A 15,744-nucleotide genomic window follows, 5' to 3' on the forward strand; every position below is an offset into this window, starting at 1 on the left:
GCCACACATCCAGAGTATTTTCCCTGCAGTGTTACCATAGAACAGCACTATGAATTTACTATACCTCACTTTTTGAGGAGAATCAAATCTTTCAGTTACCAGCCCTCTTACCATCCTCCCCAAAAAGAAGGAATACTGATGATTTGGCAAGCACATGCAGATTGGAGCCTAATATCTGCAGATTGGAGCCAAGCCAAAATCTTTCTCAGCATAATGTTCAGAAATGCACTGTTAATATATCATCCTCTCATTATATTTTGATTCCTATCAGAAATACTACGGATGCGAGTCCTCAGTGGGTCGTAACGTGAGGCAGCTGAGGGAAGTGTACCATAGTGCTCATCAGGAGGCCTTAACTCAGATCGGCAGTTTCCTGTGAGTGACAAAAAACCACACCAGCAGCCTCTATCAGGGCGTTGCTGTGACCAAACCCAGAAGCATGATGCGCCTTCCAGAAGGCAGATAATGCTCTCCGATACCAAAGACCTGCTGTATATTGCACTCACAGATGCACTGCACAGGTAAAAGGTTTGCCATTTATACACAAACACACACATACTGTACAAACATCCACACAAGGCCCAATTCACATAACTGTGTTATGAAAAAAAGGAATTAATTTCAGTTACAATCAGTTAAGTTATAAACATCACTACTGGAGATTATATATCAATATATTGGTACCATATTGGTAATCATCTGATAGTTAACAGTCAATGTTAGATATACAGTATATTGGATAATATTTAGTTCTGTATGCCCATATTTTAACATTTAGATAAGATTTGTTGTAATTTATTACTCAATTAAACTTAATCTTTAAAAACACTTATTTAATAACACTATTAAATGCAATTTTTAATAAATCTCAAAACTCTCCAATCTCAAACATTATAATGTTGTGATACCTAAATTCATTAATACAACTTATTTCCTAATATTTCATTCTTTAATTATTTAGGATTTGAATAGTATATAGTTGTAATGTTAGTCATTTATCACCTAGTTTATAGCCATTTTTTATTATATAGTAATAAAAACATTATTTATTTGAATTTATTTAGCTTTAAATAGCATACTTGTAGTGTTAGCAATTGATTTGCTATTTTTTAATACATTTTAATCAGTTGATAATTATAAAATTAAAACATTTTTATTTAATTTGATTTAAATAGTCTAGAATTTTGTTAGCTATTTATCAGTCATTAATCATTGGCCATTTATTAGTTCTTAAAATTAATAAAAAATGTTATTTATTATGATTTAAATATTATACATTTTATACAATTATACGTTTTTTCAGTTATCGGCCATAACATAAAAAAATATATATTGGCTTATCGTATCAACCAGAATTTTACTATCAACACATTCCATTACTGCAATAAATTATTTTCTATCAGTATTTTTTATCTTATATTTCAGTAAAAATATTTCAATAATAAAAAAGAGCAATTAAAACAAGACACATTTACTTAAGAAGAAAAACTGAAAAGCTTGTTTTCAAAGAAGGTTTATTTTTCTTCTCCTAATGGCAATTTCTTTGCTTCATGTTTTAATCATAAACCTCACTAATTTTGTTAGCATCATTGAAATCTTTCCCTCATTGATTCAAGGCTAACCAAACCATTTGCTATTGGAAATGTACAGTAACACAAGCCAAGTGTTACTGTATGGACTGTTGGCTCTAGGTGATGCACAGACTATAACAGCTTTAAGGTTACCGCATGGATCAAAGCCTTTTATTCCTCCGCACTTCAAGGGTCCTTTAATAATTCCCATTTCACTTGATTTATATTTGCTCGTAAGATGCTCTCATTCTTACTATTTCTCCCGTTCTTTGTCCTCTGCAGGTTAAGACAGCACTCCTGGAAATGCCATTTGTGAGCATGGACATGGCTGATGCTTGACAACATGATTAGTTGAAAGCATCCCAGCCTTTCTTTCTCTCAGGGAAAAGAAAGTCAACCGAAGGAACAGGAGACGTGATAAAACAAATCAACATCTGAGACCCCAGATCCTTTCATATACCCGAACAACATGTAATACTTTCATTTTGAGATGTTATCCAGTAGACTGAACATAAACATGTTGAATGGGATGCAGGAAACCATGCAGACAAGACGTGATGCTCTTTTGGGTCACACACAGACTGTTTTAAATCATTCAACACACCGCATCGACATACCAACAAGAAAATGGACTTCACTACTCTTAATAGGCTTCGCTGACTGAACAGTTTTAAAGGATGTGAGCAGAATTGTGGTCTACAGCCTTTTTAGTGTTTTGTGTTGAGGGTTATAACTATAAAGTAAGCAATAATGCATGAAAGGTTTAATAACACAGCCTTAATGTAAGCAAATGTGTTTGTTTATAGTCATTTTAGAACAATTTTGATTTTAAAGGGAATTTACTACTACTTCGTGCAGAGCTGTCTTGTGCGTGTGACGTTTTGTAATATATTGATTTGAAGCAGTAATCTTTATAGCTTTGAGACTTGCAGATATGTTTTCTACTATTGTATATTGTAAATAATGTATATTTAGAAAATTATGTTTAGTATGGTTTAAGAAACTCTATTTACAGTCTTAAATTGTTGTGGTTAAATAATCTGTTTTCCATTGATTCTTTAATAATATTTTTATAGATAGTTTTTTGATGGTGTCTCGATGCATGTGTAACAGGACATTCAGTGCCTGTAAAACATCAGATTTTTATCATCTTTATGCATGACATACTTTATATTGCTTAATGTATAATAGCTGTGTATGCAACAAAGTATATGTTTATGCTGAACTAAGAAATTAGTTGTTAGAAGCTCATTAAGCAGCTTAAAGCAGAACAAATGAATTAAACCAGCTACATTAGTTAACTAATAAAAGTGAGTCAATATTTGGACCATTGTGCTTTCCGATTTAATAGGTTTTATTGTTTATAGATGATAGTGCTTGAAGAAAGTTGTAACCAATTACTCGTGGTAAGACAAAGAGACTAATAAACCCATAGGCAGAGCTGCAGATCTATTTTTATCTTTTAATTTGTCCATAAACTTATTAGTGCTTCATAAGCCAAATTTTCTTTTATCACTTTAGCTTTGTCTATTCAATTAAATGTGTGTCAGTGGACCTACCTTAGCTAATTGTATCATATGATACGTTAAATATCTCTTGATGGCATTAACACGTTATACTCAATCTGTTTCCAGGCAAAAGTAGGTCACAATGTAAAAGTCTTCAACTGAACTCCTGAGTAGACGGAAAATTGTAGATAAAGTTTCATTCCTGGTCTCTTTTTACATAGTGGACTTGATTTCATCCCTTTAGTTATATAACGGGATAAGAACAGGTTCTGGTGTGACCGATTGTCATACACATTCATTTCTACCGAGGAACGTATAAAGGGTCATCATCACAAGCAAGATTGAAGAGAAGCAGAATATTATGACTAATTGTGTCTGGAATGCTGGAATTATGACATTTATAGACTGTGCATGCCTATAACTTTCTGTTATTTCATTTAATAGTGGTGTCATATGGGGTCAGGGTTGTGGTTTGGAAGGGAAAATGTCACTCTAGCGGTAATAATATTAACACAGATACTAATACAGTGCATCCGGAAAGTATTCACAGCACTTCACTTTTTCCACATTTTGTTATGTTACATCCCTATTCCAAAATGGATTGAAATTCATTATTTTCCTCAATTCTACAAACAATACCCCATAATGACAACGTGAAAAGTTTGTTTGAAATCTTTGCAAATTTAAAAAAAAAAAAAAATGCATGCAAGTATTCACAGCCTTTGCTCAATACTTTGTTGAAGCACCTTTGGCACCAATTACAGCCTCAAGTCTTTTTGAATATGATGCTACAATCTTGGCACACCTATTTTTGGACAGTTTCTCCCATTCTTTTTTGCAGGACCTCTCAAGCTCTATCAGGTTGGATGGGGAGCGTCGGTGCACAGCCATTTTCAGATCTCTCCAGAGAGGTTCAACCGGGTTCAAGTATGGGCTCTGGCTGGACCGCTCAAGGACATTCACAGAGTTGTCCCATAGCCACTCCTTTGTTACTTGGCTGTGTGCTTAGGGTCGTTGTCCTGTTGGAAGATGAACCTTCGCCCCAGTCTGAGGTCCAGAGCGCTCTGGAGCAGGTTTTCATCAAGGATGTATCAATACAGTTCTGCATTCATCTTTCCGTTGATCCTGACTAGTCTCCCAGTTCCTGCCGCTGAAAAACATCCCCACAGCATGATGCTGCCACCACCATGCTTCACTGTAGGGATGGTATTGGCCAGGAGATGAGCAGTGCCTGGTTTCCTCCAGACATGACGCTTGCTATTCAGGCCAAAGAGCTCAATCTTTGTTTCATCAGACCAGAGAATTTTGTTTCTCATGGTCTGAGAATCCTTCAGGTGCCTTTTGGCAAACTCCAGGCGGGCTGTTATGTGCCTTTTACTGAGGAGTGGCTTCCGTCTGGCCACTCTACTATACAGGCCTGATTGGTGAAGTGTTGCAAAGATGGTTTTTCTTCTGGAAGGTTCTCCTCTCTCCACAGAGAAATGCTGGAGCTCTGTCAAAGTGATCATCAGGTTCTTGGTCACCTCCCTGACTAAGGCTCTTCTCTCCAGATCGCTCAGTTTGGCCAGGCGGCCCGCTCTAGGAAGACTCCTGGTGGGTTGTTCCAAACTTCTTCCATTTACAGATGATGGAGGCCACTGTGCTCATTGGGACCTTCACTGCTGCAGAAATTTTTCTGTACCCTTCCCCAGATCTGTGCCTCGATACAATCCTGTCTCAGAGGTCTACAGACAATTCCTTGGAGTTCATGGCTTGGTTTGTGCTCTGACGTGAACTGTTACTGTGGGAACTTATATAGACAGGTTTGTGCCTTTCCAAATCATGTCCAATCAACTGAATTTACCACAGGTGGACTCCAAGTTGTAGAAACATCTCAAGGATGATCAGTGGAAACAGGATGCGCCTGAGCTCAATTTTGAGTGTTAAAGGCTGTGAATACTATGTATATGTGATTTTTTCGTTTTTTACTTTCAATAAAATAAAAATTCTTTCATGTTGTCATTATGGGGTATTGTTTGTAGAATTTTGAGGAAAATAATGAATTAAATCCATTTTGGAATAAGGCCGTATCATAACAAAATGTGGAAAAAGTGAAGCGCTGTGAATAATGTATGGATGCACTGTATAGTAGATGCAGATTTGAAACTGCAGCAACAGTGAGTTTATTCAACAACTAGATTAAAAATCAAATATTAAAATAACCTTATTGAATGGCGTTTTGATAAAGAGACTTGTATCAACAATTCTTTGTTTTCCTATAGGCGTACATGTAAAATGGCTAACATTGTTTTTTTTTTTAAGTTAGTGAACTTGTCTACAAAGGAGCCAGCAGGGTCTCTGAAGAGCATACTTAAAATGAAATATCAGATGATGTGTGACCAAAAACAGCAAAGAAAAAAAGGTAAATATCACAACGTGTAAAAACATTCATTTCGTATTCATTTACATTAGCCTATATATATATCTATGAATGTATATGCACACTCACAGACACACATTCGCGTTTGGACTTGTTAGTAGACAAATTTAACAAGTGCGAGTGAAAAGCGTGTTTTAAGGAAGTTTACATTTCCCATAGTAGTGGAGATTAAATATACTTGCACAATTGTGCCATCTAGTGGACTTAGAACATCAATACAGGGAATCTGTGAGGAAAAACAGTGACGCAGTTTTGTATGGAGTAAGATACATGTTGTAGCTCAGACTTTAGCAATTAAATATAGATTAATTGCAATTGTTAGGCCTTGTATTAAAAATAAGCTTCCCAACTAGATTCCCCCCAGTGAATCTCAGCTATATCCACTATCATTATGAGCTAACCATGTGATACAACAGTGAAAGAAGACTATATAGCACAAATATATTCATGATATTGTCCCCGTTGGTTGAAATAATGAGGAGTGAATGACCAGTTGAACTCAGGACAAAAACAGGAAAGGAACAAACAAACATAACGTGATGAGAACTGACAATCAACTGAAAGAAATACAGAGCTTAAACAGAACAAACAAACTAATCAACGAAATGAATACCAGGTGTAAATGATCATCAAACAATTAGTAACTAAGGAAACAAACTCAAACACAGGAAACAGAACTAAACACGAGCAAAACCCAACCAAACAGAAACAAAACCCAGATTATCCCTTGCAAATGTCTGATGGTAACTGTTTTTACAACTGGTCATTCATGGTCTTTAGATGATGTAGGCGTTCGGACCACCGGCTGTTGAGATCAATTTGTTTGGTGGTCAAGAGAGGTAGAAACGTTACACTCACAGAAGTGAACATAGCACAAGATATCTTCACATCATGTAATTTCTGCTCACACTGTAAAAAAAATTATTTTCATGATTTGTTATCACAACATTTTTTTTCTTTTGTCAAATCAACTTAATTAATGTGGTTCAGATAACAAAATATTTTGAGTTTCTGTTGATTAAACCAATCGGCTTCATTGTATTACTTCAAATTGTAATTTCAATGAACTCAAAATTTGAAGGCAACCACGTAACTTACTTTTTTAAGTTAAACCAACAATTCTGTTTTAAAGTCATTTTATTTTATTGTTTTATTATAATGATTTTTTTTTGTCCTGAGCTCTGGATAATCTATAACCTCTGATTCACTGTTATTTATTTGTTTGTTTGTTCATAGACTGATTCAATTAATTCAATGCAATTAATCAAAAGTGACAGTAAAGACATTAATAATGTTACAAAAAGATTACTTCAAATAAATGCTGTTCATTTGAACTTTCTATTCATCAAAGAATCCTGAAAAAAAAAAACGTATCATGATTTCCACAAAAAATTTTGTTTTTCCACATTGAAAAACAAAAATGTTTGATTTGAGCACCAAATCAGCAAATTAGAATGATTTCTGAAGGATCATGTGACACTGAAGACTGGAGTAATGATGCTGAAAATTCAGCTTTGCATCACAGAAATAAATTACATTTTAAAATATATTCAAATAGAAAACGGTTAGTTTAAATTTTAATAATATTTCACAATATTACTGTTTTACTGTATTTTAGATCAAATAAATGCAGCCTTGGTGAGCGAGATTCTTACTGACCCCAAGAAATTTGACACATTAGCTTAGTTAATGTACAAGAATATAAATGCCATGAGAGCCATATCAGCAAATGCAAAAATAATACATACCCTACAGTTTACTCTATTACAGTATCCAAGACACTAATTATAGAGATGACAACAGTATGGTTGTCCCTGCTAGTATTATATGCGCATGTGATCATCCAACCACCTGTTGATTCCATCCATAACAGAGGGAAGGTCAAATCTGACTTTGGTAATGTGAGCTTGCCATTTGTTTTGTTCTAAATGAACAAGTAGGCTACTTTCGGTAGGAATCAGTCAGACTGTAGTTTAAATGTGTTTGAGGGCAGTGACACGATTTATTGGGGGACGTTCAACGGTGCGGGGAGTCAGATGGCTCCCTTTATTTAGAACACTAGGACAAGTCAAGTATGGGCAGAGGAAGAGCTCCCAAACACACTCCTGCCCCTGCACATGTGTTGGACATGTGTGTTGTCATTTGTCTCTGCAGCTGTTGGGACAACACCTCACAACTAAACCCCCTGTGCCAGTGAGTGTTTGGGACATTTAGGGGACACAAGCAGGGTCTTGTCTTGTTGTAATGGATTCTCGGCTGTCGAAACAGATCCAGTGCTCGGTGTGTTTGGGGGACTTCACAGATCCAGTGAGCCTGCTTTGCGACCACACGTTCTGCCGACAGTGTATCAGCAATCATTCCCAAAGCAGCCGCTTGAGACTGTGTCCGGAATGCAGGCGACCCTACACCATGTGGGACCTCCGGTCCAACCGTGTCCTGCGGAATATGGTGAATGCCGTGAGGGAGCACTTGAGCGAGCAACAGGCACTGAACTTAGCGGCTTCGGGAGCAGACGGTGGAACCGCAGTGAGAGTGTTTGAAGAACCGGAGAAGCTGGTGTGTTCAGATCATCAAGAGAAACTCAAGCTGTTCTGTGAGACGGACCAGAAACTGGTGTGTCTGATCTGTAGGGACGGTGAGAAACATCAGGGACACAAGTTCAAACCTGTGGAGGAGGCAGCGGAGCCCAGAAAGGTCAGTGAGTGAGGATTGAAAAGTCGTAAACTTTAAATACGTTCATTATGTTTGTGATTGATGCTCAAATTGCAGGTCATATCCAGGTCAGAAATCTGAAATTATTTGGTTACACTACAACTTTTGCACAGGTTTTGGCCCGGATTTGCAATCTGGATGAGTCACTACTAGTTGCCATAAATCAGTGGCAGTGTACAGATTTGAGTTGACCAAAACATGTTTGATATTTTATCCATTTTTAGAAAACTTTTAATTTGTTATGCATCTCCTAGCAACGAGGCACACGTTTCTGTGTGGGTTTGTTGTGTTTGGAGTGATTTAAAAGTGTGTGTGATCCTCACTCGTTTAGTGTATGATGCCCAGTTTTTCTCTGTAACCGTTTACAAAGTTGGATGATGCCTAGTGTTTTAAAATCTGTTCAGTCATTATTGTATTCCAGCCTTAATTAGAAGAACGGGTCATAAAAAAACGAAACTTGATAACATTCTTCACACCTACTTAAGACATTTTACTTTACTCTTGTTTCAGAGATTTCAAGTATGGAACATAAAATAATGCAATGGATTTTCACATAAGATACATGCCTGCCAGTTTTCTGTTTTAATTATATTTCATTTTTTCTTTAATTATAAAAAAGAGGGATAAAGCTTCAATAATATTTTGTGTGAAGTTGAATAATATTTGGTGTTTAATTTTTCAACACTATTTGGCAAAAGGGAAGAAGCCTTTTTTCTGTTTTATAATAATTTTTTTAAAGTGTAAAAGCAAGTACTTTCAACAGACCATGAATAACCCCAAAAGTTTGATTCTTTCTGCAGCAATATTACAGACAGGTTAAATATCATTGTAATAATATGGAAATTTTACAGCTTATTTAGTCAAAATGATGGATGAGGATTATTTGTAGCAGAATTATGAATTGAAATCAATCTTTTTGAGTGGAACTTACCCAAACCAGACGTGCCTCCCATTATCTTAAATGCATAGGCTCGTTAGGAAAAAGGTGGATAAACATATCAAAAATGCGTAATTGTACATGCAACAATTAAAGTCAGAAGTGTTCTATCCTGCTCTTCTGCTGAAAGTTGCTGTATATTGAGATCCGCTGTTTTAAGGTAATGCCAGAAGTATGAAATATCTTTTGTGTTGTAGAATTTATTGTTAGAGCCTCTGAGTTTCCTGTCAAAGGAGAATGGAGAACTGCAGGCTCTTATCAAGAAACAGACGAATGAGATCTCTAAAACTGAGGTGAAAAATACACTTTACACGAGAGTGAAACAGATCATGCAATCAATTTGAAGATTTCATAAAGAACTACAGCAGGGTTCATTACTATCCATTATCTTTTTCTTTTTTTTTCTCAGGAAAGGTCTCGACAGCTTTCTTCCCAGATCTCTGCTCAGTTTGAGGAGATGCATCAGTTCCTGAGGAAAAAGGAGGAGCAAGTGAAGAAAATGTTGGAGAAAGAAGAGAAGGAAATGATAGAAAAGATGAAAAGAAACAGAGCAGAAATAGAAGAGAAGCTGAACGATGGAAGAGAGAAGGAAGGGATTCTACACTCAGTCTTTGAGTCTGATGAGCCAGATGGGTTTCTGCAGGTTCAAACTAACATTTGCATTCAGCACAATTTGTTCAACTATGTCCATTCTATAGACATTATTGCAGTAGGCTACAATTAGATGTTACACAGTTTACTTATATATATATATATATATATATATTTGTAATTTTATAAATATTATAATATAGAAATTAATTAACACTTTATTTACAGTTTCCTTTACACATCGTTCATGTAGTTACTATAAAAATAAGTATGCACAATTATAAGCAACTAACCCTTAACAAAACCTAGCAAACCATCATTATATAGTAAGTACATGTTTGTAACAAATCCACTGGGAGGCGAGTTTAACAAACCCATGTGCAGTTCTATTTAACCAAAGAAACAAATACAAAAACAAAGATGTGACATGACTTGAATCAGACATGAAACCAGGAAACATGACTGACAAATTTCAAAATAAAAGACACAAATGCATAAACATAACCAAAACCTAAAACAGACGTAACATATCCCCCCCTCTAAGGGTGGTTGGAGGTGGATGACCTCCTTGGCTGTGGCATGGGGTATAGCGAGTTTGTATAACTAGTGTGGTCTAGCTTTCTATAATGTATCCACTGGGAGGCCAGTTTAACGAACCCATGTGTAGTTTTATTTAATCCAAACAAACAAATACAAAACAAGCAAACACTTGATGTGACTTGGCTAGATTTGACTAGGAAACAAGGAACTCACCAACAGGTTACAGGAAATAAGCTAGATAAGGCATAGTGGAAACATGAGGGCTATATATACACAAAGACTAATGACTAACAAGATACACCTGAGCTTGATCAAGACAATGAACCAATGACAAAACAGAACTGAGTAACATGACAAGATAAACCAATGAAACATGACACATGAACTAAAGAACCAATGAAAAGAAGACGTGTGTACTGAGAAACCAAATGATAAGATCGCATGAGGGAACAAGAACCAGGAAACATGACTGTGACAAATATTAAAATAAAAGCATAAACATAACCAAAATGTAAAAAAAAAAAAGTTGTTAATTAATATTACTCAATACTTTTTATAATTACACTGTAACAAGGGCACCTTAAAATTAAATAAATTTTAACCAAAAATTATTATATATTTAGTTCCCAACATAATGGGGGTTATGTGCAACAAACTTCTGTATTCTCTAAAACAGGTTGCATCACTACGGAAGAGGATTAGGGCCAAGCAATAATAAAAAATAAAAAAAATTTCGAGAAAAAACTCGTTAAATTTCGAGAAAAAAAGTCGTGATAAAATGTTGAGAATAAAGTCATTAAATTACAAGAAAAAAGTCATTAAATTACAAGAACAAATTCGTTAAATTATGAGAAAAAAGTTGTTAAATTTCGAGAAAAAAGTCGAGATAAAATGTTGAGAATAAAGTCATTAAATTATGAGAAAAAGGTCGTTAAATTACGAGAACAAATTCGTTAAATTATGATAAAAATGTCGTTAAATTTCGAGAAAAAAGTCGAGATAAAATGTTAAGAATAAAGTCATTAAATTATGAGAAAAAGTCGTTAAATTACGAGAACAAATTTGTTAAATTACAAATTTGTTCTCATAATTTAACGACTTTTGTCTCGTAATTTAATGACTTTATTCTCATAATTTAATTACTTTATTCTCAACATTTTATCTCGACTTTTTTCTCGAAATTTAAAGAGTTTTTTTCTCGTAAATTAACGAGTTTATTCTCAACATTTTATCTCGACTTTTTTCTTGAAATGTAACATGTTTTTTCTCATAATTTAATGAGTTTATTCTCAACATTTTATTTCGACTTTTTTCTCGAAATTTTACTATTTTTTTCTCGAAATTTAACAACTTTAATCTCGAGATGGTTTTATTTTTTTATTATTGCTTGGCCTTAATCCTCTTCCGTACATCACTGCTGGTTCAGGTCTTTTTGTATATGCTTTGTTAAACATAGAGCTCTTTTCTTAAGATGCCTTCAAAGAAGCGAGCAATGAGCATAACTGATGTCCATTGCATATGCAGATTGATATTTACATTTTTTTTTTTTTTTTCCTTCTCATTAACATTCAGATATTAAAATGGCAATAAACAACTAGCTTGGTTCCATAGATATCGCTGTCAGTTCATTCTGCTGTTAACACTTTCTCCGACAAGCAGATGTGATAAGACCTGTTTGTTCAGGTGACATTCAACATAAAGTCTAGGAGTGAATTCAGGTTGACTGGGTCACTTTTTTGCCATTGAGATGACTGGGGAAAGGTGAATTCACCATATATGGAACATTTTGAATATTTATGTATAATTAAATCTTTCTCATTGCACGCAATGACCTAAATATTGTCAGAAATAATGTGTAAAAATTGTACCATTACAGCTTGTCATTGGGGCAGTATTCTTAAAGGAACAACTTTTATACTTCATTTGTACCCCGAAAGCTGCATATTAGTGCTTTAGAGATATATGTACCCTTAAAGGGATAGTTCACACAAAAATGAAAATTTGATGTTTATCTGCTTACCCCCAGGGCATCCAAGATGTAGGTGACTTTGTTTCTTCAGTAGAACACAAATTATGATTTTTAACTCCAACTGTTGCGGTCTGTCAGTCGTATAATGCATGTCAATGGGAACACCATCTATAAGAGTAAAAAAAAACACGCACAGACAAATCCAAATAAACCCTGCGGCTCGTGACACACATTGATGTCTAAGACACGAAATGTCAGTTTGTGTGAGAAACCGAACAGTATTTATATCATTTTTTACCTCTAAAACACCACTATGTCCAACTGCCCTCCACATTCGGTTGGTGAGTTCTGAACACGCTCTGACAATGGAAGTGATCTCTAGCACTCATTGAAGCAAAACGCGAGACATCACTTCCAGCATCAGAGCGCATTTTTTGACCTCACTAACCGGATGCTGAACGCAGTTGGACATAGTGGTGTTTTAGAGGTAAAAAATGATATAAATACTGTTCGGTTCCTCACACAAACCGATCGTTTTGTGTCTTAGGACATCAGTGTGTCGTCACGAGCCGCAGGGTTTGTCTGTGCATTTTTTTTGACTCTTATAGATGGAGTTCCCATTGACACGCATTATACGGCTGACAGACGGCAACGGTTGGAGTTAAAAATCATCATTTCTGTTCTACTGAAGAAACAAAGTCACCTACATCTTGGATGCCCTGAGGGTAAGCAGATAAACATCAAATTTTCATTTTTGGGTGAACTATCCCTTTAATATACTATGAATCTTTTTAAGTGTAAATCAAGTGCTAAGATCTCCCAGGGACATACTCTTGTAACCCTAAAGGTACACTTTTTGCATATTTTTCTGAGAGTGAAGTGGGGGGTGGGGGACATAATTATTGCATTTATTATCCATAACACTGAGTTATTCATAGCTGCAGTATTCATAACAATAACCATTTGCTTTGTCTGGTTCTTCTCCTGTAGTGGTGGACTGAGAAAGGGCTGGAATTTGTTGAAGAGATGAAAGAGAAAGAAAGCTGTAGTGAAAATAATGACAGTGCTTCTCAAACAACCAAGTATGACAATATACTGTAATGCTTGAGTTAAACATGACCAACTCTGCAAGTATCCCATCGATTACATTTATCTCCTGTATTGTAGGTTCAAATCAGCAGTGAAAAGTGTAAATTTCGCACCTAATTCTTTGTTCCTTGGCCTTCATGAGACTCATTTGCAGTTCATTGTGTGGAAGGAGATGCTGGGCTCCATCAAACCAGGTGAGGACATCAGTTATCAACACTATTAAAATACATGTAAAAGTATATTAAAGGTACACTATGTAACATTTTTATTCAAAGTTATTTCAAACTTTTGACCAGTAGTTTTTGACCAGTAATCTAAGCTGCATTTATCTTTCAAATTTTTGCTTGTCTTAGTCCCCGATCGTAATGTCATACACGACTGTCATGACCCATACCTGAGGGTCTCCTCCGACGGGCGCAGCGTCATCCGCACATCCAAAAAGGGGATTTTTTTGCGTCACAAAGACTATAGGCCTCTGGCCAGGACCCACAAGACCTTCCAGTCAGGGCAGCACTACTGGGAGGTGGACATAGGAGCGAAGATAGACTGGAGCGTGGGCTTTGATGGTGGCTGTATAAGCAACTTGAACAAGGACATCGGACTTCACCTTAAGCATGACCAAGGCTACTGCATCAAAGAGTATGAGACAGTGACAGAGATAGATCTGACAGTGAAACCACGCAGGATAGGGCTGTACCTGGACTGCGACAGGTGTCAGGTGTGCTTCTATAATGCCGATGACATGACTCTACTGCACACCTGCACATACCCTTCACCCATCCCTTACTCGCTCAGCCTCTCTCCTGGAGCTTATCTGGCAGGGAAGAATGCTGATCCACTGACAGTGTCCTGGAACTGATCGGTCCAGGAAACAATTTAGACACTTTATTAAGATGGTTATAAGAACAGGTCAATTTATGGTTATTGAAGTGAACTTAAATAATGATGTACATGATGAAATAGTGCTTGAGAAAAAGTTAATGGCTGCTGTATTTGCTTGCTCACTTTGTTAGTAGGTGGTTTTCTTTCTTTTAGACAATTTTTGAAAAGCACTAAATTCTGATTACAAATTAAATTTTCATAACAGAGAAAAAAGGAAAGAAGAAAAGAGTTTTTTCCTTCATTTTAGACAACAAGGGAAATACATGGAAGCTTATCTGGCATTTCCACAACATTAGAAAAAAAATTGTGCTTTGGAAAAGCATAACTATGACATTGTCAAAATGATGATACTGAATGAGAAAAGTAAAAATTATGACAAGACAATTATGAGATAAAGTCATCATGATTTTCATAATTTTTATTTTAATGTAATAATTATAACTTTTTAAGTCATAATTTCGACTTATAATTAAATTTTTTTTTTTGCATAAAATCAATTATGTCAATTTCAGCCTTCTATATCACAATTATGACTGTCATTGCTTTGATTTTTATCTATATGACTTTATGCAGAAATGGGCTTATAATTTAGATGCAGCTACCATCATTATAAAGTCACCTTCATTCTTTCAACATGGTTAATTATAGTAAAAGAATAAAAAAGAAAATACTAGTTCATATATATATATATATATATATATATATATATATATATATATATATATATATATATATATACCGTATATGGTTTTTCTGGAGCAAATTCACAAAATCAACAAGCAAAAGTAGCCTATTTCTTGAACAATACCAATGTCCATAAGTGTTATTTGATATTAGAAATGTGAAATATTAAACTTTACATTTATGGTATAGTCACATGTATTTACAGTAGCCTATATTCAATATATTTAAATATATATACTGCAAAAGAAAAATGTTTCTTTATGTGCCACAAGAGGGCAGTGATATAAATTGATTTTTCGTTTGTGAAACATTTACAGTGAGAACACTGGGTTTGGAACTCACTCTAGAAATTGGACTGTATGCTCATGTTTTCCACTATTTTGTATTTTATATGTTTTACAAGTTATACGTTTTTATAAGTTTTGTTTTGTTGGTGACGAGCGGCACATTAAACAGATCAGATCAGCCTTATCTGTACTTTGAAGTGCTTCTGTTCAGCACGTCCTGATTATTATTTTTTTTTTTACATATTTTGGAACAACATTCCTGTCCAAAAATGAATCCTAACCCTACCCATAACTTATCCCTAAAATCAAAGGAAAATGATAGGTGAATAACACTGATGTACAAGCACCTAACCCTGGTTGTAAGCCTAAACTTGACATAAACTGTAAACTTGTGCATCAGATCTGATTGGTTGATTGGAATGTTGTTGCAGGATCAACAAAGATGTTGATCAGGAACAGGTCCAGGAACATAAAATCAGGTTCTGCCTTCGTGGCACTTTAGTGACATCTTCACGTGATCTGTGGTATTGCAGCTGACATGTATAAACAACACAA

General features: G+C 35.4%; 2 protein-coding genes across 3 annotated transcripts in view; both read left to right on the plus strand.

Annotated features, from left to right (window-relative positions):
• LOC125244159 (histone-lysine N-methyltransferase ASH1L-like) overlaps positions 1-2,898 on the plus strand; it is a 35,097-nt gene extending 32,199 nt beyond the window's left edge. For both annotated transcript variants that reach the window (XM_048154175.1, XM_048154176.1), the window contains exons 15-16: positions 272-521; positions 1,854-2,898. In XM_048154175.1, coding sequence (XP_048010132.1) covers positions 272-379 — 108 coding nt within the window. In that variant the 3' untranslated portion in view covers positions 380-521; positions 1,854-2,898. The remainder of the gene's footprint in view (positions 1-271; positions 522-1,853) is intronic.
• A 4,330-nt stretch (positions 2,899-7,228) lies between these two features.
• On the plus strand, positions 7,229-15,373 carry trim109 (tripartite motif containing 109). The gene is made up of 6 exons (XM_048151807.1): positions 7,229-8,192; positions 9,345-9,440; positions 9,557-9,790; positions 13,238-13,329; positions 13,415-13,530; positions 13,690-15,373. The coding sequence occupies exons 1-6, from the start codon at positions 7,743-7,745 to the stop codon at positions 14,193-14,195; spliced, it is 1,494 nt and encodes a 497-aa protein (XP_048007764.1). The 5' UTR covers positions 7,229-7,742; the 3' UTR covers positions 14,196-15,373.
• Positions 15,374-15,744: the final 371 nt, after the last annotated feature.

Source organism: Megalobrama amblycephala, linkage group LG13 (assembly GCF_018812025.1).
Source record: "Megalobrama amblycephala isolate DHTTF-2021 linkage group LG13, ASM1881202v1, whole genome shotgun sequence".
Classification (NCBI taxonomy): domain Eukaryota; kingdom Metazoa; phylum Chordata; class Actinopteri; order Cypriniformes; family Xenocyprididae; genus Megalobrama; species Megalobrama amblycephala.

Coding starts and splice junctions, on each gene's coding strand:
- trim109 (XM_048151807.1), top strand. CDS start 7,743: ATGGATTCTCGGCTGTCGAAACAGATCCAGTGCTCGGTGTGTTTGGGG. Junction 13,330..13,414: donor AGTGCTTCTCAAACAACCAA/GTATGACAATAT, acceptor CCTGTATTGTAG/GTTCAAATCAGCAGTGAAAA. Junction 13,531..13,689: donor GCTGGGCTCCATCAAACCAG/GTGAGGACATCA, acceptor TGCTTGTCTTAG/TCCCCGATCGTAATGTCATA.